Source organism: Aphelocoma coerulescens, chromosome 8 (assembly GCF_041296385.1).
Source record: "Aphelocoma coerulescens isolate FSJ_1873_10779 chromosome 8, UR_Acoe_1.0, whole genome shotgun sequence".
Lineage (NCBI taxonomy): Eukaryota > Metazoa > Chordata > Aves > Passeriformes > Corvidae > Aphelocoma > Aphelocoma coerulescens.
Window position 1 is genome coordinate 18788861 of NC_091022.1, and position 27135 is coordinate 18815995.

General features: G+C 42.6%; 1 protein-coding gene across 4 annotated transcripts; it reads left to right on the forward strand.

Moving 5' to 3' along the window:
* Nucleotides 1-3158: 3158 nt before the first annotated feature.
* On the forward strand, nucleotides 3159-24532 carry MCOLN2 (mucolipin TRP cation channel 2). Of its 4 annotated transcripts, XM_069022956.1 has the most exons (15): nucleotides 3160-3294; nucleotides 5627-5696; nucleotides 6597-6756; nucleotides 8834-9007; nucleotides 12499-12643; nucleotides 13186-13273; nucleotides 13404-13500; nucleotides 13953-14052; nucleotides 15515-15630; nucleotides 16716-16865; nucleotides 18206-18307; nucleotides 18432-18554; nucleotides 21014-21220; nucleotides 22356-22468; nucleotides 23729-24532. In XM_069022956.1, exons 3-15 carry the CDS (start codon nucleotides 6601-6603, stop codon nucleotides 23763-23765), a joined length of 1608 nt encoding a protein of 535 aa, XP_068879057.1. In that variant the 5' UTR covers nucleotides 3160-3294; nucleotides 5627-5696; nucleotides 6597-6600; the 3' UTR covers nucleotides 23766-24532. The 4 variants fall into 4 exon arrangements, with proteins under 4 accessions (XP_068879059.1, XP_068879057.1, XP_068879060.1 ...); XM_069022958.1 differs by lacking the exon at nucleotides 5627-5696 and having other exon boundaries at nucleotides 3159-3294; XM_069022959.1 differs by lacking the exons at nucleotides 3160-3294; nucleotides 5627-5696 and adding an exon at nucleotides 3392-3539.
* The last annotated feature ends 2603 nt before the right edge of the window (nucleotides 24533-27135 follow it).

Genomic DNA, 27135 nt, shown 5'->3' on the forward strand with positions numbered 1-27135 from the left:
GTGACCAGGTTTTCTCTTGACACAATTAACTCCTTATGGATCTTTGACAACACACAAAATATAATGTGCACATCACTATTGTATAAAGTAAGTTATGCAAGGAATTCTGACAAAGGTGGAAAACACTTTAAGATCAATGGCATGCAGAAGGCTGATTTACATACAGCTTTTTCATACAGAGTTAAGAGAAAGCTAAGATTAACAATTCACTTAAAATACAGGTACATTTTGTAAACAGCTATGGAATACTTTGCCAATACAATTATAAGGCAAGAACTGGTCTGATTTCGTTTAGAAACGAGGCAGAACACATGCTTCATCACTGTTAACTTATTAAATTGGCAGCAAGTTTCAACAACATTTGACAGAGCTCTAAAGTATAAAATTCTTACAGAGTTCTGCAACAGCAGAGAAAAAGCATGTTAATAGAAGCCTGCAGTATGAGCATAAGGCATGGAAAGCCATGAGTGCTGCAAAGCAGGGAAAGACAGTGTATATGGATTCTTTATTCCTAATACAAGTGGAGAAGTCTTCCACTGAAGACTGGTTTCTATTGCCTGAAGTGCAGCATGTTTTGCAGTGAAATCCCTGGTAGAGTCTTTAAGTGATGACCTGTGCTTGTGCTACAGCTAAAATGTCAATCAACTGAGATGCAGAAATTAATTGGAAAGCCATGGTCTGTGTTACTTCTGCTGGATTCCACAACTTTTAATTCAGCATTGCTGGCAGTTGTGTGGGTCTGGGGAGGAAAGAGCTGATGAATTACAATTTGCCTTCAGCCAGTAAAGGGCAGGGGCAGACTGTGAAGCCAGAGGGAAGTGCTATCTAAAAGGAGGAGAAGGATGTTTAAAGCAAAAGATAGGATGGGGCGAGGGGAAAAGAAGGGACAACTGCTTATAAATTTAGCAGGGCAGCAATTGTATATTTCTGGCTACAGGTGCAGGCTGTTACACTGGGAAAGAGGAACAGTACCCTGAAAGGTTACTGGCTTACAACTGCTCAGAATGTCCAGTTCTGACTGGGAAAATAAATGCTGCTTGTATTATATATCTGATACTTACATTATGGATTTTTAAGAAACAAGCAGACACTCAAACATGCATTGTTCACCTTGGTGCTACTGCTGGCAGTCTAAGTGCTTGCTTATCCAGATTTCTGACCTGCTTGATCCTTGGTGTTTAAGATCTTCATCTGTCTGAGTATTGTGCTCACCTGAGAAGAAGTGAGTCAATGCTGTGTTTTCTAGCCTGCTGACTGCATTTGAGATGAAGTACAGCTCTGCCACATCTGTGGCTGATGCTGTTGTGTGTGTGGTGAGGTTTTTTTATCTTATCAACATATGATGTGCTGGTTATGGCCTTGCAGAGCCAAGATGTGTGACAATGATCTTATTCTAAAAAACCCCTTGTGACTTCAGAGTATCAGTGATCTCAGCATTAGCAATGCTGGTAGCACATGTAAAGCTGCATCCTGGAGACATCGGTATCTTTATGCTGATACAATCAAGTAGGCAGAGATAGAACTGTAAAATGCAGGTGGGGAGAGCAAGGAAGCAGATAAAGCATCTTGTAAACTCATGCTTAAATATGGCATCCTAAGGAAAGCAGGGCTTTCAGCCCTGGCCAAGAAGCTGTGGAGGGGTAAGAGATTTTCTTTGCTCTGATTCTCACTGGGCTCTGGAAAGACACCTGAAAATACCAATAGTCAGTATTTCCTCATGAAAATGTTGCAGGGTGCTAAACTGGGTAACAGATGTTTTCATACGAAGGCTAATTTCAGTGCCAATGTTTTGCATATACAGTTAGGGAGAACTTCTTGATTTCAGCAGTCTGGATCTCTAAACCTAATGAAGTTACACAGAGAGGAAGAGAGGTGGGGGCCTTATTGTTTCTATGTTGAATTGAAGCACATTCTCAAGGGAAGATAAACGGTGTACATGCAAAAGAGTAAGAAATCAAATTCAGATACGCTCATACCTATCCAGTATTAAAATGTGTAAAGGCATAATTTATCTGGCAGATAGGGAGGGACAGGAACGGAAACAAGAAGTTGGGTGACACACAGACCCTGCTGTAAAAACCAAAACAGTAGCTGCATCTGTCAGGAGCATTTTCCTGCCTCAGGCAGTAGCTAATAGCAGAGGAAGCCTTAAGAAAACTTTCATGCATGAGCTGACACAATGCTCTTGCAGCTAATGTTGAGAAACTGCATATGGATGTTTGTCTGGGCTTTTGTTCCTTCTTGTCCCATACACAGTGTGACCATAACCAAATACAGCATCATCTGAGAGCATTATGTAAGAATCCTACACTGCCCATGCCCACTGTGTGGGCAGGTAGAGAGCTCAGTTGCTGCAATGATGACTCTTATGAATCTACATTCTGTTTTGAGCACCCTAGTTTGGAGTAACCGCATTAAATCACATCCTCCAAGAAACTAAGTTCTCCTTGACCTGCAAGACAACCAACTCTGTAGTAGTTAATCTCACCTGCAGTCTTCCCTGCACGTTATCTCCGTGTCTACAGCTACTAGTTGACAGTAAGGCAACTACTGTTATCAGAGAATCAGAGATTAAGATGAGTTGGAGGGGACCCACAAGGATCATCCTGTCCAGCTTTCAGCCCTGCACCGGACATCCCCAAGTGTCACACCATGTGCCTGAGAGCACCGAGCCTTGCTCTTGCAGCGAGAGCCCGCGCACAGGGCAGCGGGGGGCAGCGGGGGGCAGCGGGAGGCAGCGGGGGGCAGCGGGGGCAGCGGGAGGCAGCGGGGGCAGCGGGGGCAGCGGGAGGCATCGGGGGCAGCGGGGGCAGCGGGGGCAGCGGGGGCATCGGGGGCAGCGGGGGCAGCGGGAGGCATCGGGGGCAGCGGGGGCAGCGGGGGCAGCGGGAGGCATCGGGGGCAGCGGGGGCAGCGGGGGCAGCGGGAGGCATCGGGGGCAGCGGGGGCAGCGGAGGGCAGCGGGGGCAGCGGGAGGCATCGGGGGCAGCGGAGGGCAGCGGGGGCAGCGGGGGGCAGCGGGGGCAGCGGGGGGCATCGGGGGCAGCGGGGGCAGCGGGAGACATCGGGGGCAGCGGGGGCAGCGGACCCGCAGCCGGCCGGGCCGGGCAGCGCGGGGCACGTGGGCGGCGGGCGCCCTCCTCCGCCGGGCCCATAAAGGCGGCGCGGCCGGCGGGGCAGGTTGTGGGGTTTGGGCCGTTCTGCCGGAGTCTTGCCCCGTTCGGGCAGCGGCCGAGCCTCGCGGCCCATGGAGATCCCCCTCAAGTCCCTGCCCGGCGGGCGGGCCGCCAGCGGGTGAGCGAAGCGGGCCGGGGTGGGCGCGGCGCCGAACCCTCGGGTCAGCGCGCCCGGCGGGCAGCGGGGTCAGGGCGCTCCTTCGCCGGCGGCTGAGGGCGGGCGCGGGTCGAGCCCATCTCGCCGGCCGCGATAGCACCGGGAGCGCGGGGAGCCGCTCGGGAGGGCGCTCCCGCCGCCGCGGAGAGCGGGCACAGGCGGGCACAGCTGTCGCGGCACGCTCGTGTCTCGGGCTGCTGCACAAGGTAGGTCCTGCCCTCGCCGGGGAGGCTGGCGGGGAGCGGAGCGCTCCGTGTGTGCCCCAGCTGCCGCCGCTCCTCCCGCGGCAGCCGAGCGGGTGGTGCCGGTGTGAGCTCCGCACGGGAGGGCTTTTCCCTCCATTTCTGACAAGGGCAAGGCGAAGCCGTCCTCTGGCAAAGTGCTGAGCTTAGAAGAGATCGGGAAAGTGCAGCTGGGGTTGCCCAGGCTGATATGCGGAACTCAACTCAATGGGTTTTGTTTGGTTTCTTTTTTCCCTTTTTTTCCCTCTCTTTCTTGCCCCCTTAGCACCCCATCAATCTCGTTAATACGTCTTCAAGATTCAGAGCTCAAGTAGATAAATGTTGCTGATACGGAGCTCTGGTGGACAGTTAGTGTCACTACAGTAGCCATTTACTCATTAAAGAAAAAGTGAGTGACTGTGCTCACTTACCAAGCGCATCTTAGCCACTTGATTCAATGGTGCTTTTTCTGCTGGGTGAAGAGCTAAGTATTACAAGTGTATTTCATAAGTAGGTAGCTGTAAATTGTAGTCCTTACTGTTGAAGCCTCTTTCTTGAGTGGAATGTTGAGCTCTAAAATGCCTCTACAAACAGCAGACTGTCCTACCAGCTACAGCACTGAAGCGTTGGTGACAGTGATGCAGCTGTTAGAATTGAGTTAGTAACAGTTGTTATGCATGAGACACATGACACCTGGATATGCACCTAAGCATGCATAGTTAGCATGCACAGTTAGTCTTCATTCACAAAAAAACTTGGTTGTGTCAGTGCTTCACAAAACATACTATGGAAACCTATTGAGTGGTGTTAATGACACTAGTGTGTTGGAATTTATTGTTTCATTTCTCTGTCTTGAGCTGGGTGCTTTGCTAGTTTTAGATTATTTGGCTAGGATGTAATTTTTAATCTATCCTAGAAATTAATGAATTGAAAAACAGTTGATGTATTTCACCTGCTACCCTGTTACTTGTTTCACCTGCTTAAGAAATGAATTTATTTCTTAAATGCTATACCAGAGAATGCCTGTTTTTTATTGGAAGACAAAATCCAACAGTGATACAGGCTTGAATCTTGGATCTTCCTCTTAAGCCGAAAAAATGTGTTGCTTTCTTTGGTGGAATTTCCTGCTCATAGTTTCCGCAGTTAATTAGTAAAGGGAGCTAAAGACATCAATGGAAATAATCCTTAGCAGTAAGTGAGAGTTGTGTAGACGTGGAATTGTTGTTATTAGTCAACATAAAGTTTTTGGAATAGCTGTAAGGTCTTGATACACAACTTTGGAGTAAACTATTATGTCTGTTGTGATATTTATTTGAATATCAAAAAAATAGTGTTTGTTATAAAGTGTCCTGTTTGATTTGGTTTGGTTTGGAGTTGTTTGTGGGGTTTTTTTCTTTTTGTTTTTAAAGATTTGTCACTTCTGATATGCTTTTACAGGAAGCTTAGGGGAGGATTTTGCTGAAATCTTGGTGTGGTTCTTATGTCATACCTTCATGGTTTAAAATTTGACCAAATTTAGCTTAACCCTCTTTTGTTTCCTCTTTCTTTCTCGCCCCCTCCTATCACTTTCTCTCTGGGTTAGCTCTTGTTCACTGTGTACCCATACAAATGCTGCTGCCTGTGGAAGAGAAGCTCTGGTACAGGAGCAGTGATGTCTTTGGGTGTCAATGCAGGATTAAAGTATGTATGTACCTGTTTCCTTAATCAATGCTCACAGCTATAACTATCACATGCTCTTCCGTCAGGTGTGTTTGCATTTTTCAAAGTTTTTGTATCTTAGACATTACTAAAGCTACTCCTGTATGTTTTTATTATAATTTTAAATAGAGATGCTATCCACAGTTTCTTTTTCTTGGAAACTTCCCATGTTTTTCCTGCTTCAAAAACCACAATCATCCTGCCTCTCATCATCTTCACGAAAGATTGATTTAAGGCTGTGTAAGACAGATAACTTTTGAGCTTTTAACATTAAAATAGATTTTTTTTTTGTTTTCACTTCCTCTTCTGAGGAAACACCACAGTGTCAGCTTTACTGTGCTTTTTTAACTGTCATTTCTCTTCTTGTGGGACAGCTGGTTCTAGCAAATCAAGTGTGCTTTGTGATCTACAGTCTGAGCTTAAATACCTGTGCACTTCGGACAGGTGAGGACGCAAAAAGTAAAAATGAAAAAGTATTCCAAGTATCTGAAAACTCAGAATTAATACTTTTGGTTTTGAGCCTCAGACAAAATGTTATCCTTTATAAAATTCAGAATATCAGGAATAATATTCTGAATGGTAAATGGGAGGGATAATCAGCCAGTGTCAGGTATGATCCTTTTAACATGTTGTCGTGGTGTAGTCAGTCCATCAGCTCAGGTTCAACCCACTAAGCATGTAAAGGGAGGGAAAAAATTACAAGTTTGGTTCTAAACTGTGCTTGAAGTAGGAAAGTTCTGAAAATTTATGACACTGGAAAACAGGGTCAAAATAATTAGATGGGGAAAGTTTTTTCAATGTCCCATTCAATTGATAAGGAGAAATGTAAGGTGATTTAGGACACCTACAACAACAGTCCTCTGTGCCTGGTTCTCTGATTTTTACACACCCAGGTATTTAAATAAATAAATGACTATGAATTTAGCCCTTAAAGCTGCATGTTCATAACAGAAGTGTGCATAAAACTGCTCTGGTTTAATCTTTAGGACAGCTTTTTCTTCTGGTAGAATGTGGGTTACTCAGACAAATGTGTTAACAGTGGTCCCCCTTTGTTTCAAATGGACTTTTAAGTGAGTAATAGCAAGTCTACATTTCTTTCTATTACAGACCCTCTTATTTAATGCCTGTTAATTATTTGTCTAAATGGTGTGTTTTAATGATCAGATATGTTTGAATGATTTTTAATGATGTGATCACAGGGAAGTATTTTTGCATTTCAATAAAATAACCCCAAAACTATTTTGGTCCTTTTATGTCATGTGGTGATCTGAGGTGAAACTGCAATGAGGAAATTGTCTGCCAAAGCATTCTGTTGGTTTCTAATTAATGTGTTATTTATGACAGAAATATGATGGCTCAGTCAGATTTAGATCTAAAAGAGACAGCTTTGAAAGAGGATTTGAAGTTTTACTTCATGAACCCATGTGAAAAATACAGAGCAAGACGTCAGATACCATGGAAACTGGCTCTGCAGATTTTGAAGATACTTATGGTTACTACACAGGTAATCCTTTGTTTTTACTCTTAGAGTAGCAATGATGTGCAAGAGAAGCACATCTGTGCTTCTGGGCCTTTGCCATCTCTGGTATTTGTTACTGGCTTGAACTTCCCATTTCAGTCCATAAAGAAGAAATACTATGAGAGGTGTTTCAAGGAGGAAGAATAATATAAATTACAAAAGCCTTCTGGAGTTTTTGGGGCAGTGTTTGACCAGTTTTTTTGCCATTTTTGACCTAATACTTTAAAGCAGATTACTCTTCCCACTAAATTCAGCGCTGTCTTCAGGCTTGTTGTCACAGTACTGCTTCCTGTTACATTCTTAGGTTACAGTTTCACTGGACTGTTTCAAAAGTGATCTTTCCTTATCTCTGATCAGAAAATTGAAATTTGCATGTTCAATGTGAAGATGATACGGTTTCTGATGATGATGGGATGACTGGGCTACAGGAATTGGATGTGCCGCTTGCTTCCATCAAATAATGCATTTGTAAACTCGGGTATTGTTTGAGATACTACGTGGAGGCAAAGAAGAGGCTGTTTTTAAGCTGCACTGGAATCACAGTGCAGTTGGTTATTTTAGTCCACTAATAGTGACTGCATGTGGAGGGAAGCAAAATGGGACACACATATAAGTAGAAATTACTTTTTCTGAACTTTTGAAATGCAAAACTCTGACATCTGACAGTTTGCAAGAACAGCTAAATATATGTGCTGAGTTGTGGGGTCCCTGGTTTGTGTTTGAGTTGCCTGCTATAAATGAAATTAAGCACAACCCCAGCTTACACATGCCTGTGTTTAATTGCCTATGGTAGGTGCTGTGGCCCCACCTGGCTGGGGTCTGGCTGCTGCTGTGCTGTGCCCAGATCCTGACAGGCCTCTCTGCAGGCGGGAGTAGGATGCAGGGATTGGTCTGTCTAGGCAAAGCTACTAAAATATGTGATTTACACTAGTGGTGACACAATTGTGACCTGTAGAGCTGATGGGAACAGGGATTGTATTAAAGTGTGTGGGGGAAGGAGGTGGTGGGCAGTGTGAGCACAGTGTAAGCTAAAAGGAAGGGTTTTCCTGGCTTTCTTTACTGGCAGCTGCACCTCATATGTGGGTTGTTCCTCTTCCTTCAAAGACAGGACAGTAAACTTTGCATGTGGATGATGATACAAAATACAACTTCACATGTCTCTGAAAAGGTTCAGTACTGCCATCTGTCCTAACCTACTGACTTCAGTTCTTGGGGGTATCACTGAACATGTAATTTTTCTGTCTGCTGCCCCAGTCTCCCACTATCCTTTGTGAGCAGAAGGGGTGCTCTGCTGCTTGCTTTTCAAAGGCCACAAGATTTTCAGGACTGCTGCTTGAGACTTTTCTTGTCAGCCCTTGGTTTTGCTCAGATGTCAGGCCTATAGCGGGGGCTTGGGGATGTCCTCCTGCTACTGTGCCTGTGAAGAAGCTCTTGCTGAAAAACCAATCAGTTTCTAGGCTCTGTTTGTGTTTTCCTTGGTGGTAGTGGTGGTGGAAATGGGAACATCCACATGGCAGGGGAACACAAGTCTTCACTAGTAACTCTGCTGTCTGCTGTTCCTTCCTGTTATAGCCTCCTTAAGCAGCACGTGGCTCAGGCAGGTGATGCTTTTTATTGCTGTAGGGTCCCACATAGGTTTGCTCTAATCCTGTGCCATGCTAGAGGTAGGAAAGGTGCAGGAATTTGTCCATAGCAACAGCACAACCTGCTACCCCTGAAATGCTCTGCTTTAAGTCAGCTTGTCTGCCATTTGCATCCTCCACAAAGGTTTTTGTAAGTTCCAGTTAGAGTTGTTGGTCCATGATGTGTAAAAGGTGCACATGATGTAGCTGTCTGTTCAGTGCTGCACTTTAATTTCTGTTTCTCTTACCCTGCATGTGATAAACTTGGCTTTGGTAGTCTTATGCCATTAGTTAACAGGTTCTCTGCTCCTGTCATAGCAGAGTTACAGCAACAGTCACCTGTCTGTTTTGTATTTACTGTAATTGAAAGCTGTTTCCAAAATGCTGCTGCTTGACCACTGCTCAAAATTCAAATGTGTTTCTTTTTTTTCTCTTGTCAGCTTGTCTTTTTTGGCTTGAGTAACCAGCTGGTGGTCTCATTCAAAGAGGAAAACACAATTGCTTTTAAACACCTCTTCCTGAAAGGCTATTCTGGAACTGATGAAGATGACTACAGCTGCAGTATATATACACAACAGGATGCATATGATAGCATTTTTTATGTTATCAATCAGGTAAGTGTGAGTGTGTGTTCATAACTGTGTTAAAGCTGAAGCTACAGATATAAACTTCTGCTAAGTTTCTGGTTTTCTGTTTCTATTCTTGGATTTCAGTTTGGTATTTCACTAAATCAGTGTAGGTGGGGTGTCCTGAAGTTTGTGTTGTAGCTGAATTTTTCTCTTGGAGGTGAATCCAAACCAGAATTTTGCTCAGGTAGTTCTTAATACCAAAATCCAGAAAACCTGAAAATTGCTCATCTTGTATGATCTAGAACTTTAGTTTAGGTCTTACTTAGAAGACCTATGGGCCTGAATTTACCTATGCATGGTATTAAAAAAAATTGTCCTTGCAGCTCTCCTGAATTCCAGCTTTGTAGTGAGTGCTGGAGGCCTCAAAACGGGGAATATGGTACTTCAGGAATGTAGGGGCATTCACCCTGGTTAGGGACGGTATTTTAGAGAACAGTCCCTTTACAATTTTCAGGGAAAAGTGAATAAATCTAGAATGAAAATTCAGTAAATGTTTTTGTATTTAACATTAATACCTTTGGAAGTCACAAGATGAAAGACTCTGGAATATGAAGTGTCTCTTATGTTGGGAATGATTATAAGCCCAGAAATGATTAACAGTGGGTGAATAAAAACTGGCTTTAAACCACCTTTCATTTTCACTGGCCTTGGCACATGAGCTCTGGCACTGGGATTAAAGCAGTGTTGCCCCTGCAGCTGTGCCCAGCAGCACCTGAGAGTTGCAGGGCTGTGAAGGGCCAAACCTCATTCTCAAACACCTACTTTTGGGGGCTTGCTGCTCTCCTGTCCTCTCCTGTAAGCTGCAGCAGAGCCACCAGCTGATCAAATGTGCTGGACCACACCCAAGACTCTCATTCCTGGCATTTTAAATGAATGGTGAAGTCGTTTTCTCAGTCTTTCTTCGAACTCTCAATATTGCCACTGTTTCTGCAATAAACTGTGCTTTCTTTCTTTTTTTCTTTCCTTGCTTGCTTTGTTTCACTTTCCTTCTTTTGTAGGCACTAAGGCTGAGGTGAATTCCAGATACAGAACAGTAGAGAAATAATAGCTTTATATCCTCAAGAATGAGCCAGGCATCAGGAAAAGGTCTTTCCATAAAATGTCTGTGTGGTATAAATCATCTCCTTTAAAGAGATTTAAATTGTGAAATATGAGTTCTTTAGTGTCCTGTGGAGTTTGAGACTTTTACATCACATGTAAGAACTCAAAAAGCATGCCTTCAGGTGAACATTATGACTACTACTGCCTTTTTTTGTCTGTCTTTAGGGGGTGCCTTGTGGGAAGAGCCAATTTAGATGACTCCTAAGCTAAAAGCAAAGCATTTTTTTTTATTTTGAGATGGGCAGCTAGAAGACATGGGGTTTGGTGTTCTGTTTTGTGTTTTTGAAATGCATGATTGGGTGGGTGAAGTGGAAGGATATGACATTACAGAAAATAATAATTGTGCACAGCAAAGCTGGAGTTGTAAAAATTGAATTTTAGCCTTTGTGTAATATACCACTGGGGATATTTTAACACTTAGGGAAAAAAACCCAAAAAGACCAGAAAAATAAAAGCCCAAGCATACTTTTACACTTGGAAGAGTACACAGGTTTCCCCTGCTTCACTACTGGGTTCAAGCTGAAGTTTCTATTATGAAGCAGCTGTGTGAAGTTGTTACTCTTGTGCTCTGCCCTGTGGCAGAGGGTGTAGGACCAGGGTATTCTGCTGCCTGCTCCGTCTGAGGCTGCTTGGAAATTTATAAACAGGAATTTTGCTTTTACTGTTTCATAGTGTATCTTGAAAGTGGTGTGTGGGTAGCCCAGCCCCTCGTGCTGTGCTGTCAGGAGGGCAGAGCCGGTGAGCACACGTGGATGGGGCAGCAGCTGCTGCATGCAGTGGTCTGGAGATGTCCTGGGTGGGATGAGCAGCTGTGACTAACTGCTGTTTCCACTCACTTGACCTGCCTTAGTCAGACGTGGCTTCCTTAGCTTGCTCTGAGGTCAGATATTGTTCTGACAGGGTACAGAGGCTATGCTTTACTCCTGGGCTGTCTAAACTTGTTGCAAGCTTAGCTGTGCACTCAAAGTGGCACTGCAAGGCAGAGCTTTGGATAGAAGTGTGGTAGTTGCAGTGGCAGTTCCAGCTCTGGACATGGAGTGTGTGGTTGTTAGTGACTGGTGGGGTGTTGTGCCTCACAAAGATGGGCTAGTGGCCATAATACTCATAGGAAGGGGGAAATAGGGTGACAATGAATGGTGCATAATAAAGAAATCCATGTTGAAGGGGAAAAGGGACTAATCATTATCAAGGGCAGCTGATCAAATTTGTAAGGAATAGGAAACCTTGCCTAACTTTCCATGTTTATTTACTTCAGGCCTCCAAGAAAGCTAAATGCTTTCTTGAGAGCAGACCACTGCTGTATGCTGCCCTGAGCTCTTTTCCTCGGTGAGGTAATGACGAAAACTAACAAATTACTATGTGTTTATGCCTTCTTCCCCAAAAGGCCATGGGTCTGTCTGGCTTCTCTTGGACAGTGTTAGCTGTTGGGAAACTGAGCTGGCAGGCAGCTACCTTCATGGTTAGTCATTGAACTCAGCTTTTGAGGAGCCAAGGGCTAGCAGAAGAGCTGTGCCCTGGGGGCTTGCCTCACTTGTGCAGGACTAGAAGGTGAGTCCAGGGACCAGAGGCTGTATCTTGCTTCCAGTAGACACCAAGGTTGTGTGGAAAGCAAGTCAGGAGAGGACTGGCCTGGAATGTAGCTCTTGATGTTGCTCCGGGCTGCTGGTCCATGTTTGGTCATTGCTTGGTTTGGCACAGCTTTATTTGCTTCCACTTTCAGTCCTTGCTTTCAAGCGTATCTTGTGAATGAAGAAGGTGGCTTGTGCTGTATTTTGGAGTAAGTGGAAAAGGAAAGTACCTTCCTCACAGGCATGTTTTCAGCTGCTTCTGTGCTTGTGTAAAGCAGGCAGGTTAAGTTAATTTTGGAGGCTGCTCGAGCTCTGTGTGTGTTCCCTGGTTGCTGTTATATAGTGAACACATGGCTTCCCTCTTCTATAGTCCCACAGGGAGCTGCTTTGCTTTTGATCTTGGCATGGATTGGATCACATGTAAAGTGATCAAGTTTCAAGTGGTGTGAAAACTATCACCTTCATGAGGTGAAGATGTAAGATATCCCTGGAGGGTGTGTGGTTAGCAGCAATACTGCACTGAAGTCTCTGCCAGGCATCTAATTAACAGCTGTCTGACACGTGGGTGATCATTTGTAGGCAGCCCAGTAGGCACAGGGCTCCCAGTCACCCTGTCACCAGGATGCTGATCACTACTAATTAGTGGCCAGCCAGCCCTCTTGTCTGTAACTTGGGTGTGACAGTAAAGGGTTTTTTTAAGTTTAAAAACCTGTATTGGTACACATAACTTTGAGGTTTCAATTTGCCATCTAATGCAAAAAAGATCACTTTCTTCAACTTCTACTTCTGTTTTTGTTTTTAAACCAGTACAGGCATTTAAAGAACATATCCCTGGGGACACTTGGTTATGAACATGAAGAATCAGGTTTAAAAATCTGTAAACAGCAGTACAAGAGAGGCACAATGCTTCCTTCCAATGATACACTGAACATAGATGTTTCTACTGAAACAGGTACAGTACTGTTGTCCTTAAAATGTCTTGCTGTGGAGTACTTAAATTCTAATTCTAAAGCTTAAAACCAATAGCTTTTTGTGTGGCAATCACAGGAACATTACTGTGCTTCCTGCCTATTTCCCTCTTGGTTTTTAGTACCTGTCTAGAAATGACAGCTGTGATTATAAGAGGCTCTCTTCAACCACTGTCATTAGCAAGGTGTGGAGCTCTTTGTAGTTGATGCTGAGGTTTTGTTGTTCTTTTTCTTAAATGCACTTCTTCCCCCTCTGTGCAGGAGGCTCAAATACAGAATTCTGGATGCTGGTCAGTACCTTTCATGGGTGGGTGCCCTTACTGCCTCTGAGCTGAGTCCTGCTGCTAGCTGCTCAAGAATTAGTACACAAACCTGCTTCTGACCCCACTAGCTGGGCCTCTGAATAGGTTTGCTCAAAATTAATGTTTTGCCTGATTAGGACTTGCTATGCAGACTGATTACCTCAGTTTAATCCTACTTCCAATGTGAAGTTTTTATGATAGCATATTTTCTTCTTGTCTTTCAGAATGTATCCTTTTAAAGCCAAAGGAACTAACTGGTAAAAAGGCAGAACTGAAGCTGAGCTCTTCTTTTTTCAATCTTGAATTTTACAGGTAAAGTGATGGGGATTTTTAAATTATTTCAACTTGTTCTTTCATATTAATATGGTGGATTCTGATTTGTGCAGTTTGTGTATATTTTTGTGGTATTTAAATATATTTGTATGCTTTTTGAAATATCCAGGCTTATACAGGTTGAAATCTCCTTCAAGCTGAAAGGCATTGCTCTACAGACAATCCATGCCCGAGAATTGCCTGACTGCTATGCATTTCAAAATACTGTGAGTGAGTATGGGCTGTGGCACTTCCAACACTGTATATGCAATGAGAGCTTAAGCTAAGGTGTAGGTGTCATCCTCATATCTAGACTGCAAGGGAAACACGGTTGAGCACGGCCTGGCCCTTACCCCGCCTTCCCAAAGGCTGATGAAATGGTGTTGCCATGGGACAGTGTTGTTTTATAACATATTCCAGTTGGCAACTTCATAACCTGAGAGGGGATAAGGAATTGTTCTTCATCTAAAGATTAAATGTGAAGTTTGGCCTCTTGTTCATTAGGCCATACATGTCATCTTCTCAAATTATGTCTACACAGTCATTTATGGTGACAACTTTCTTAAAGCCTATCTGGTCAACAACATTAATGCATGCTATGTCCAAAGCACTTAGCGGGATTTATTTTCTGGAATGAAATCTTGCTAGTCCTGTTTCTGATATAGCTCTGTATTTTCAGATAACTTTCAATAATAGAGCCCACAGTGGAAAAATCAAGATCTATTTTGATAGTGACACTGACATTCAGGAATGCAAAGACTGGCACATATTTAACTCTGGTAAGTATGGTGTGTTTGGATAACAGCAGTTATGCATCTCCCATTGCCTTCTCTGGTCTGTAACAGTCTGTCCAGCAAGACATTCCCCAGCCTGTTCATCCTTCTGCCCTTTAAACAATGCAACTTGCCTCATGCAATTCATTACATCTTGCTAATCAAGAGGTGAAAAATAATTCCTTTTGTGAGGGTGTTGTGAGATGACACGATCACCTCTGCATAACACTGTGTGTTAGCAGTGAGCTCTACCTGCAAGTAGGATGAATGTTTCTTCCATAGATTTTTAATTGTGCTGCTCTGAGATGACTCCATTTAATCCACTAAGTGGGTAAATTTCCAGCTGAAGTCTTCTACAGCTTTCAGGTTTTTTTTCAACTGATTGAAGCATACTATTTCTGAAAGTTGATTTTTTTGTTTTGTTTTGGTTTTTTTTTTTACCACTGCTGATAGATTAAATGATGTGTATGAGCAAAGTTTGGCATCTGCCAGGCATTTCTAGTGTTAAGGCTTGGTCTGACAGCTCAGGAATGTGCACTAAAGGCCCCTTAAAGGAATAGTAGCTGTGTCAGCACTGTGCAACTGCTTCTCCCATGTGTTGACTTGCTGTAAAGGACTGTGATGGAGCAATATTTTTCAGTGTGCTATGTAGTCTCTTGATTAATAAATATGTCAAGTGGCCTCCCTTATGCCCAGGTAAAGCCAGCTTTTCTCTGATGATTCCATGTTGTACTGACATTAAAGTGGTAATTTGTAGGATATTCTGAATAACCTCAAAGTGCCTTGGCTTGCATCTCTGTCCAGTAATTTCTTGCGGCTGTCTTTCAACTCCCTGTTGCTGAGTAGTTTATTTTGCATCTAATAACCGGATGAGGGAGCATGCATAATTCAGTAATAAAGGTGAGCTGAAGGGCTATTGCAACAATTAAAAATGAGCACTGGCCTCCATTTCATATAGTTAAAAATGTATGTTATGGAAAAGATAGGGACAATTGATGCGAGGAAGCAAAGGAAGACACCTAATTTGTGTTTGTATGATGGCTTTTAAACTTGTGGATGAAAAGAAAGCAGTACAGAAAGTCCAACAAGTTTCTTATTGCAGACTAAGGTGGGAATTTTTTTTTTTTTAATTTAATGGTGTTGATACAGACCAAATCTGCATTTCTTTTGCCTCATGTAGTTATAACACTGTGGAAGCACAGATGAACAGGTAAAAAGGAGGATACCTGTATTATACTGATTTTTGAGTTTATTTTGAAGAACTTGAACATGCTTTTCATTCTTGTGGCTTGATGTAATTCTCTGCCTAGCTGTGTTCAAGACATGCTTACAGGAAGAATATAGTCTATTACCTATCTGTTTATGGGATGAGAGTATTTGAGCACAAATTGTTACAAAATGTCACATAACTTGCATTAAAAGAGATGTGAAAAGACTAACCTTACTGCATTTCCTTGACTCTTTACAGTTCTCCAGAAAAACACTCAGTATATTCTAGTCTTTGATGGATTTGTCATCTTAAGTTGCTTGGCTTCTCTCATCCTCTGCACACGCTCCCTCGTTCTTGCCTGGAGACTACAGAAGGTAGGCACAGTGCTCATGACCTTAATGCTTATTTGGTCTCTGCCTTCTTTGCTGCTGGTCTTGTGAAGGGGGACATTTTGAAACATGGAATATTAAACAGGGTAAATCTGTTGCAAGGTGTCCCTCTCTTATTGTTATCTCCAGAAAGGAAGCGTAGGTATCTTGGTGAACCGAATGGGTTTTATTTCTGTTTGTGTAGTGCTGTAATAGGAAGTATTTTGTTGTATCTCTCAAAGACAGAAGGAGACTTTTTTTCCCCCCCAGGATTTTAGACAGAAAGACTTCTGAGTCTTTGTGCTGCAAACAGGCAATGTCCTACACCTCCAAACCACAAATTCTTTCCTCCCTGGCTTCAGAGCAGAATTCCCATAGAGGTCTAGTCATAAATTAATGCCTCAATGAACATCCCTCAAAGTCAGCTCTAACTGGAGAGAATGTAAAGCATAGCAAATAGTCTAACTCTGGCTGGTTTTTTGTAAGCATGTGGCTCATGAATTAGAAGAGTCCAGGGTAGGTAGGATATGAAAACACAGATACTTGTTTATCTTGGTCAATATATCCTTTCTGTAGCTTGGAAACAAGACCAAGAGCGAAGAGGACACGATTCAACAGAGGCATTGTCAAACTGCTCTCAGAAATAGGCACATCACATTTATCCACGAGCAAAAAGAGCAAGTGAAAGCAGATGGGCAGTGTTGGGCATAGAGGTGATATTGTTTACTCTATTGGAAATGAGAGTTCTTGCCCTGTAGTTGTATTTGAGTTCTTTTTCACTTCTTTAGGTGGCCTTTTGGGTGGCCTTGCTATGTTAGAGGTGGATAGAACCTGTGGTAAAGGGGATCACAGGCCATGGTTAGGCTAGTGGGGATTGGTTATGAAGTCAGGTGTTCTGTTGAAAGTTCATTTCCACTGGCCTAAATCCATCTTAATTTTTTTTTCCTATTTATTTCTGTTGCTGTTGAGAATTAACTTTAAACTACTATTCCAGCAAATACTATAGGAAAAGGGGGTGTGTGAAACTTGAACATTGCCACGTTTTTCATCTAAGGTCACCTGAAACTAAATATCTAAATGCTTGTCAATAGAGATTTGTGACTTTCTTCTTGGAGAAATACAAGCGTTGTGTTTGTTATGCTGACCGCCTGGAGTTCCTAAATGGGTGGTATGTCCTGGTAATTATCAGTGATGTGATGACAATCATTGGGTCAATCCTAAAAATGGAAATAAAAGCCAAGGTAAGATTTTCATACTTCAGCTAAAATACTAATCTTGCTACAAGCATGTGTAATGTGCTTTAACTTGGGGACAAGTGGAAGTGAGCTATAATAGTCATCTGTTTGCTTTTTTTAGTCCATTTCCTAGTGCTAGTTCATCTAATAACTGCTTTCAGTCACTCTTGCCCAAAGTGCTTCAGTAAGACCATGTAAACTATTTAAACATGTTATTTTCACAGTTCTAAGACCCCCAATCCCTGGTGTGGGACCTGCGAGCTGACAGTTCCTAATGGAAGGACCCAACAATTTGAGTTGTTAGTTCTGTAAGAACTAGTAGCACATAGAGTACAGGGAAACCAGGAGTCATCCCTTTGAATGAAGCAGGGGTCTCCATGGCTCCTAATACTGCAAGCACAGCTGTCTCAGCTTGCTTTCCTGGCAGGCATAGGCACAGACAGTGTCAACTGCTCATCCTTGACCTCCCTGCCTGGGCTTGCTGGAATCAATGTGCTTTGTCCAGCTGGCAGCTCTTCAGGAGGCGTTTGGGGTTGGTTTGGTGGTTTTTTTTCTAGTTTGTTTTTTTTATCTTCAATAGATGTATGTCAACAATTCATGTGTTCACAAAACTCTGTATTCTGGGAAAAGCAGAGTGGGTAGGGTGCTGCTCCTGCTTCATGTGTACTGAGGCTCAAAGGGCAGATCCCAGAGTGGCCTTCAGAAGAAGCACTTGGGAATTGCTGGCTGTAGGGTGAGGTGGGGATTGAGGGTAGGAAAACTTGAGCTAGATGGCTCTCTTGTGCTTACTGCAACCAGCTCTAGCCTTCTAAAGTGCAGGTAGATTTGGTTGTAAACTTCACTGCAGTAAAAACAATGTTCAGGTTCTGAACTGCTGGCAGACAAACCTGTTCAGAGATGTAAATGCATGTAAGCATGGAAAGGGCTGTAGCCCCAAGGCTCACTTTTCATGTAAATGATGGCTCATATTTTTTTAAATAGTGAATGAGAGCATCTTTGCCTAACAGCATACAGTAGCCTTCTTTTTAGATAAAAATTGAGTTATTCAATCTAATTTTGAAACTGTTGTACCCAAACTAAGGGCTTTTGTTCTTCCAGACTTTGCACTTTATGCAAAATTTCAAGAATATCAGCATAGATGTACTTCATTTGCAGCACTGTTGTGTTTGAATGATCTCAGTAAATAACTGCAGTTCGCATTGATCTGATTTTTGTGATGTAGCAACCGGCTTTCAGTATTGGACTGCCTTGCTTTATTTGTTTGAACTGCTGGAACTTGAATGGCTGTCAAGCTGACATACCTACTGCTTTGTAACTTGACCACCTGCTCTGTTTGGATCCCTCAGAACCTCACAAGTTATGATGTCTGCAGCATTTTACTTGGAACATCAACTTTGTTTGTCTGGGTTGGAGTCATCAGATACCTGGGATATTTTCAAACCTACAATGTAAGGAGGGAATTAAATGTCTAACAACTAAAGCATATATATACACATACACGTGTCAGGTTTTTTCCAGATCTCTAATTTTTCGCCTTTTTCCCCTTTTTCTTTGCTCCACTCTGACTCGTAGGTGCTCATTTTAACTATGCAGGCGTCGTTGCCGAAAGTGCTGAGGTTTTGTTGTTGTGCTGGGATGATCTATCTTGGCTATACTTTCTGTGGTTGGATTGTCCTGGGACCTTATCATGAAAAGGTACATCAGCAGTATCACTCCTTTTGTGGTGTAATGATGGGAATACCTCTGTGTGTGTGTGTATAGCTCCTAGTCAAAACAACAGAAATGTGTCATAAATGAAAATGTCTGTTTACAAGTGTTAATGTGAATTTGGGAGTTTCGCGTTCCATCTGTATCTCCTTCTACCTGCTCCTTTTAACAAAATAACTGTTCTTGCTTTTGCTGTGCTGTGCTTGAAGTCAGTGTGATCTCCAGCACCAGGCTGTGCTTGTGGCGAGGGGATGGTTTATCCAGGCCACGTGCATTGGTCTGTGTCTCTTCCGCCCTCTTCTGGCAATCCCAGCTCAATTGGGTTGAAGAGGCACTAAATAGTTCACTGTAACTTTTTTTTTTTTTTTTTTTTTTGGATCTCCTTGGCTCTGGCTTTGTTTTTCCAAATCTTTCCCGTGCCATGTAACTTCAGTTCCTAAATTGTGATTCATAAAGGGGTGGATGAATGCTTGTCTTGTTTGCTTTGCTTCCTGTGTGGGGGCGTGCTGTGGGTTTGTTTGTTTTCTTAAGGTTCGTATCAAAGTGTGCTCCTGGTATGTCTTGTCTGAAACCTGGGTGCAGGAGTAAGGCTTTGTATATTCCAGAACACAAGCCAAGACAACCTAAAGCTTGTTTGCTTTTCCTCTTGGCAGATGCTCTATATGACAGTTTGAACAGAGGCAGATTCCTGTTGTCACAAATTCTGAACGTCCATTAATGACTAACAAATGTGTGATTTCTCATTCCTGATCTCTGGTTGCACACAGTGTATATGTAACATAGACATGCTGTAGTGCTTGATTCAGCTTCTTCTGCCCCCAGAGCTCGGATTGCTCTAACTTACTTTGGCTCTCTCCTTTGAGTAATGTAGGTATTCAGTCTGCACATGTTCCAAGTTGATGACAATACATTTCTCTGTGGGATTCTGGATGCAGGGGGATCCTTTGGCACACTAGAGGCTCAATTGTTTATAACAGGCACAGCATAATTACTTTTGTAATTTCCCTGCAACAAGTACATTATCTGAGCCAAAGGAAGGATAGTCAACAACATGCTTATCTATGAAGATGCTCTTGCCTAAATATCATACATCAATGTCAAGGAAAGCAGCTGTAGCTGTGGAGGATTCCTGGTCCTGCCAGTTCCCCAGTGTCCCACGGGAAGGCAATGTGGCACTGTGCAAGGCAGGCCAGCCCAGGGTTGGCTTCCCAGGGCTCTCCAGCCTCCCGAGCCATCCTGGTAAGAAATGGAAAGAGCCTTCCCCGATGTGCAGAAACACTGGAGAGCTTCTTATGCTCAAAAATATGGAAATACATCCTCTCCTATAGTCAGAGAGAGGTAGTGGGTATCCTGCATTTTGTGCTATGTCAGTCCAGGGGCTTCCAGGTGAGCAGTCCTTTGCAGGTCTTTCTCTGTCACTGCATCAAAACTTGAGTTGCTTAGAAGTTACCTGTGCCATGACCCCTTTCTTCCCAGAAAAAGGGCTGCTGAGTTTCACAATGGCTTTAGAATTCAGTAATAATAAAATAAGCCATAGGTGTAAACTGGACCTCTGCTGTTCCTGTGCACCAATATATTCTCCTTACAAGCATATGCCTCTTGACATCTTGTTTTGGGACCACAGTTGTGTTAGTTCATTGATAATGCACAATGTTTTAATGTGGCTATTAATTCATATTGCCCAGTAAATTATAGTTAACAAATCCAGTTATTTGGAAGGGTAGAGCAAAAGGGGGAAGTGGGCTTACCTGGTAGCTGAATGGAGTTTAGCCTCAGGACACATTCCATCTTGGGGAGATGGAGTTCGAATTTAAGAGAATGTTTTTGAAATGAAACATGATTTCTGTGCAGGGTGTGCTCCAGTAGCTTCATAATACAGCTACAGCTTGTACTTACAGCCCAGAGAGAGCTTTCTGAGTGACAGATTGTTAATTCAGTTTAGACCATTTGAGTTCTGAAGGCTATATGCTAACTCTGCCCCCTTAACACAGTATTGATTTATTACCCATAGTCCAGTAATGCTGCAGAGCTGCGAAGCAGAGGATGTGGATTGTGTTCCCAGCATACTACCACTAATTTAGTATATAGATTCTGTGAAATCACTTTAGCTGTGCTTTGGGAAATGGAATTATACTTTTCTGCAGGTCCAAAATTGCTTATAATTCAGTAACTTTCTGTGGTGGTCGGTTATTGAGTGTTTTTCCTGTTGAACATCACAAATTTTATTTCTTGATAATAAATATTCTGATGTTGACACATCCTGCTTAGTTAAGATGATATTTCTACATGGTTCTATTACTGACATATATATTTTGGCCTGAATGTACAGGAAAGTGTGGTAGCATTTGATTTCTTGGGTTGGCTTTTTTGTCTCCTTTGAGTAAAACTCAAACTTTGTGTTTTGATTGATCTTCACCTTTTGCTAATAATTTGTATTCATTTTCTAGTTTGAAGATCTGAACACGGTGGCTGAATGTCTGTTTTCTTTGGTCAATGGTGATGATATGTTTGCAACATTTGCTCAAATCCAGCAGAAGAGTTCACTGGTGTGGATGTTCAGCCGATTATACTTGTACTCCTTCATTAGTCTGTTTATATACATGATCCTCAGCCTTTTTATTGCACTCATTACTGACTCCTATGACACCATAAAGGTAAAGCATTTGTTTTCTGTTACACTTCTAATCAGTTTTGTATTCATTCTTGTTAATCGCTCAGCACCATACCATCTACTCTACGTTCTGATGTGTGATGAGATTATTAAAATCTTTTCATTTAGTCTGTGAAAAAATTGGAAGGATGACTGGGTTTGCTGACATCTCAGAGACTTGCCTTTGGCAGGAGTTTGGAAAGGCTCAAGCAGATAACTCTGAAGTCATTTAGGTGTCCAGGCCTCCTTAATGTGCTGCTTGGAAATGTGTGGTTAAAAGGAAATACCTTCTGAAAGATGCACTACTTCTCAGTCAGTTTAAAATTGTGCCATCCATTTCCAGTATGGACCGTCTGAAAGTGAACCTAAGTTTTCAGTAATTACCTTCTGTTTTTGACCTCAAGTGCTCTCTGCCCTTCGTGCTCCTGGTAGCCTCAGTGACCAGTGGGAAGGCAATGTGGGTCACACCCTTCAGCTCTCATCTCTTTCTTGTCTTGGTGTCAGAAAGAAACAGGCCAGCAGAATAAGGCTGGTCTGACATGAACTACAACTTCCAGACTAAGCAAGAGCTTCACATTTGAAGCACCCCAAAATATAACTTAATTGTGCTCCTGAGTTTACTGGAAGGTCTGACCTGCAAAATGGTGTTTTACTGTTACTCTTCCCTCTGAGCATTTCACACAGATCAATTGAGAGCTGTTTCAGTATGCTGAACTGTTTTTTTCATAGCATTTCTTCAGCATGGCAATGTTGAATAGCCACACTGGGGCCCTTCAAATCCAGCATTAGAGTTCTTAGGGAAAAGGAGTCCAGGGCACTCAATGAGCACAGCAGCTCACTGTGAACAAGGGAGAATCAATGCTATTTTGGCCTGAGATCACTTGCTTGGCCTTATGGGCAGCAAAAAAGACATAAGAGAATCTGTGAACAATGTGAATTTTCTGTCACTTACATTTTTGGTGGAACAAAGCAAACTATGTAGTGTTTCTAGGATGGAAATGGGTTTTTTCCTTCCTACAGCAATATTGAAAACATGAACCAAATAGTCTGGTTTTACTGTCACACTCTAGAGGAAATTTTAGAATGTTTCATGCCCAATAACTTCTCATGCGTTGTAAATGAAATACTTTTTCTTTCAGAAATACCAACAAAGTGGTTTTCCAGTAACAGATTTACACGAATTTCTAAAAGACCATAGTAGCGCTGGCTACAGAAAAGACAGAACTTTTCCATTCATCTGCTGCTGCAGGAGGTCAGTAGAGTGTTTTTAATGAGTGTTTTCCTGAGAAGTACAACACTTAGCTTCTCACTGCAAAATGCTGCTTCACAAATGCTGAAGAATCCGGAATTCAGCCTGTGTAATATTTGGATGATGTTGTTCCTCCTGTACTTTACTTCAAGTTAGATCTTAAGTCAGCTGCTGATGCAAAGGCAGCAATTCTGAGCTTAAACATGTTTTAATTCTCTTTATTCTCTTATGAAGACTACTATGCAAAAGCTGTTGGGAGGACTGTGGAGTACAGCATGAAACTACCAAGGGTTCTGGAGCAAACTAAGCCTCTGCTTCTTAGGGTTTTGCAAGTTGTCTGTTTCTAAAAAGCTTTGCTACTAAGCTTGGAGTAGTAGCAGAAAGCGAGAGGGCGATTCAGCCTGAGGTTGGTGCTAATCCCAAAGCTATGCTGTGTCTGAGGCAAACACTTTGAATACCATCTGCCAGAATGCTGGAAACACGCTGGTAAATGTCTTGTAGACACTGTGGCAGTGGTCCTTTTTAAGGCGGTGGTGAGAGATGAATATCTCACCTGGTGCTTGCTGCTCTGAGAGCTTATTCTTTGAATTCTGTTTCTGAGGTGAAATAACACACCTCTGGAGCCCTGTTTGAGACAGGAGGGATCTTGTCACTGTCCCTAGGCAGTCCAGGATAATCCATTCATGTGCACAGAATGGCTGTGGGCACTGTGCGAGGAAGCCAGGCTATGGGAGAAGGAACAGACCAAAATGTGAACACTTAATCACAGCTGGTGCAACAAAGCCTCTCTTAGCAGTAGGATAGTTGTCTACTTATATACCAATGCTTTTGTGGAATGCAGCTTTATACCTTGGCAGAGGGGAACCCCATAGCCAAAAAGGAGCATGTGAGATGATGATGGGCAGGTATCCCAGCAGTTGCTGGGGGCATGTGAAAGCCAACTAGTTAACAGGAGCTCCAGCCAGGTCCAGCTTCACGTTTCACCTGCAAGTCATTGTGCAGAATAAGAGATTTTTGTGTCCTTGAGCATAATAAATATACACTGTAAAATCCTATGCAGTACTGAGTGCACAAGCCTGGTAGATGGAGTGAAAATCTAGAGCTTTTACTGCTGTAGCAGTTTTTGCATCCAGTGCAGGTGTTAGGAGTTGTATACTGAAATGGGAGAGCAGAGAACAGAAGGATCAAAACTCAGCTTGTATGGGTAAATGCTTCTTATTGCATTTCTTGCTGAATGGAGAATTGTGAATTTTTTCTTTGCAGACAGGAGAGTGATGATAACTTGATACTTATTAATTGATGGCTGCACATTGAAATTCACCACTGATATATGCAAAAGAAGCATAGCAGTATGGAGAAGGATAATTCTCCAAATTGCAGTGGAACCCACCATCTGGATCTGCCTCATGAACAGACTAGTCTTAGCTAATTAAGCTTTTGGGGGAAGAAAACTATTAACGTGACATCAGCTGGCTGACCAACAGGAGAGCCCAGAAGCTGTGTCTGAAGGAGAGCTGTGAAGAACTCTGTATTATTCTTGCCTCAAGTTTCATCATCTTAGAGAAGACTGATCCTTGAGCATTTTCTGTAGAAGCTCTGTTTGCTGATAACCTTGTGGAGGAAGGAAAATGGTGGTGAATCCACTGTTGTTAATAAGAAAAAATTATATGAAAATAATTTTTAAAAAAATCCTGTGTTAAAAAGTATTAAATAAAAGGAAGTCAAGAAGGGAGGAGTTTTTCACTTAAAGTGATGCATCCAGCCTGTCATTTCTGCTTGGCACATTTTATTTATTTGAATTAAATTTATGATAAACTAAAAAGCTGCACAAAAGTGGAAAATAGTTGCTGTTCTCCCTCTTGTATATCATTTTAACACAAATCACCTATAGGTCACAGTCTTTTCTTTAACAGCTTTACTAAAAAGCAATTTGTTATCCTTTTTTTTTTGGCTGTCTTTTCTGTTATACCCACAATATTGATTTGTACTGTGTCCAGATTAAACTTACTGCTTTAGCTGTAGTTAAATACTTTTTTGCATGGTTGGAAACTTTCATGGTAAGCATTATCTGAAGACTGCTGAAAAGATTTTTTTTTTTTTGGTGATGCTATAGTGTTGTACTGTCATAATCCAGAGGACAAATTCAGGCAAAAACGGTGCCATGGAGCTTTGCTTCTATTTCAAGCACATGTTAATTGGAAGAAAATATGTAACAACTGAGTCTTGTAGCTGGTTTGTTCAGGTGACTTTCTAGCTGTCTTTGGGATGGTCAGCTATAAAGACTGTATTTTCCCCTTGCCTCTTTATAAGCTTTTTTCGATGAGAACAGAGGACTTTGGGGAACTTAAAAGTACTTCCAGGATAGTAGTGCATAGATGTTAATCAGGTACTTCTGGAAACTTTCAGGAGTGCTGACTGCTCCTGGGGTGAGTGCACTATTATATTAGATGCTCCACTTTTGTCTCTCCCCTGTTTGCTCTCTAAAACACCACTCTTCAGTAGATGATGTCAGTGTGTTGGCTAGGACTTGGTCTTGCTGTGTGTTAACTACTAATGGTGTTCTCTGTAAGTTCTGGCTTGTTAATGTTTCAAATGGCAAAGGCAATTCAAAATGCTGCCCTGGTATGAGTGAGATGAGTGGCAGCTTTTCCTTTTTTTTTGCTGTTTTGTTCTAATCTTCTGCCTGGTGTTTGCCTTCATAACAATTAAATTTTTTTGTTGGCAGATGCCATTTTGCCTTGCTTAGGCTGCAGCTAAGTGTCTAGAACAGAATTTTGGTGTCAGTATTTCGATGCATCCAGGCTCTGCACATTTTAATGCTTCTATTGCTGAAATATATTTGGGACAGAGAATATTTTTCCCATCCCAGTCTAAACAATGTGTTGCTGTGGCCTAATCTCACTACAGCTTGTGGCTGTAACTGAAATTGCTACCAATAACCAAGACTTGGTGCTCTTAGCAAAGATTTTCTGTAATTGTCTTTTCATCAATTGTGTGATCTAGAACAGAGAATTACTGTCTTCCACTGTTGGCAGAGGAGTCAGCTTTTCTCCTAGTGTTTATCTGCAAGACTTGTTTGGGTCAATGTTAGCCTTTTGGTGTATTCTCTGGGGCCCTGGGTAATCAAAAAATCTTCTGCAGATCGCAGAATTATCAGCATAAACTGATTGCCAAGGTCCCCCTGTCTCTTACAGTGTGCTATCTACTTGGTTATGTACAAGATGCTGGAGTTTTCTGAGTTTCCTGCTATTTTACTAGTTAGCTTTCTGGAGTGCCTCTTTCTAAATCAAACAGTTCCATCATGTCTGAAAATGAATTGTGTTTTCCTTACTGCTTTGTTATTGGGGTCCCTCCCCCCCTGCCATGTAGTCCTGGCGGAGGCACGGGGGCAGCCTCGTTCCTGGTCAGCCTCATTCCCCATTGGATGTTTTGTGTTCCCCTGCGCGGGCAGGGACCCTCGGGTCCCGTGATTGCCTCAGTTCCTCGGCAGAGCCCCGGCCATGGGGCTGGAGAAATAAACATCTCTCTGAAACATCTATCAAGAATCAGTCCATATATATTTCTTTCCCACGGGCCTCATTGTTTGATACATCGTGTTACAGAATCTCCACTGTAACAAATGGTAGAAATGTGGGCAGAACGATCCCCCATCCCTAAGGACAGAAAATTCGTAAAATTCGTGAGTAAAAACCACTCTAGATCTCTCTCTTCTCACCTTGGTTTGGATATTCTCTCTGGACTATGGAAGAATTGTGGGAAATGTGGCTCTCTGAACCACAGAAAAAATGTATCTAGAAGTTAAAGGAATCCTTGAACAACAAAACAAGAAAGTATTTGTTCTGGGAGATCTAGAACATTTTTTTAACTGTGTTTTCAAAAATTTCTTATCTAATCACCTGCAAAGTGTAGGAGAGGGGGAAGTTGTACAATTTGATATAGTACAAAGAAAGAAGGGTTTACAAGCAGCAAATGTTACTGGGCCTGGAGGTATTCCAGTCAAAGGCAGCCGTTATGCACAAAATTATAAACAATATCCATCCCAGCAACCTCCCTACCCACAACCTACTTTCCCCTTTTACCCTATACCCAATATGAACCCTTTCCTAAGTTTACCCCATCCTCAGTTTATTCCCAATCTGTTTTTCACCCCATGGCTTCCCTATACAATTCCTTTTCCCTGCAACTCCTCTCTGATGCCGAGGGGGGATGAAAAGGGGGAGGGAAGAAATTAAACCCCCTCCTGCCTCAGTTTCCCCACAAAGCATGCTCAGAGAGTCCTGTCTCCCTTCTGTCAGCCTTAAGATGTTCCAGAGAATCTGTTAGGACATTTAAAGACTCAGGAGGGTGGCTTGTTTTGTTTTGAAACTATTCTTGTTATGTTTATCCAGTTGTTTGCAATGTTAAGTTTAAAATCTCCTTTTATTAAAAATTAACGGGTGAAATGTTGGGGTCTCCTCCCCCCGCCACGTAGCCCTGGGAGAGGGGCCCTGAGGGCACAGACACACGGGGTTTCCCTGCCCCTGGTCAGCCTCGTTCCCCATTGGTTGTTTTGTGTTCCCCTGCACGGGCAAAGGACCCTCGGGTCCCGTGATTGCCACAGTTCCTCAGCAGAGCCCCGGCCATGTGGCTGGAGAAATAAACATCTCTGAAACATCTATCAAGAATCAGTC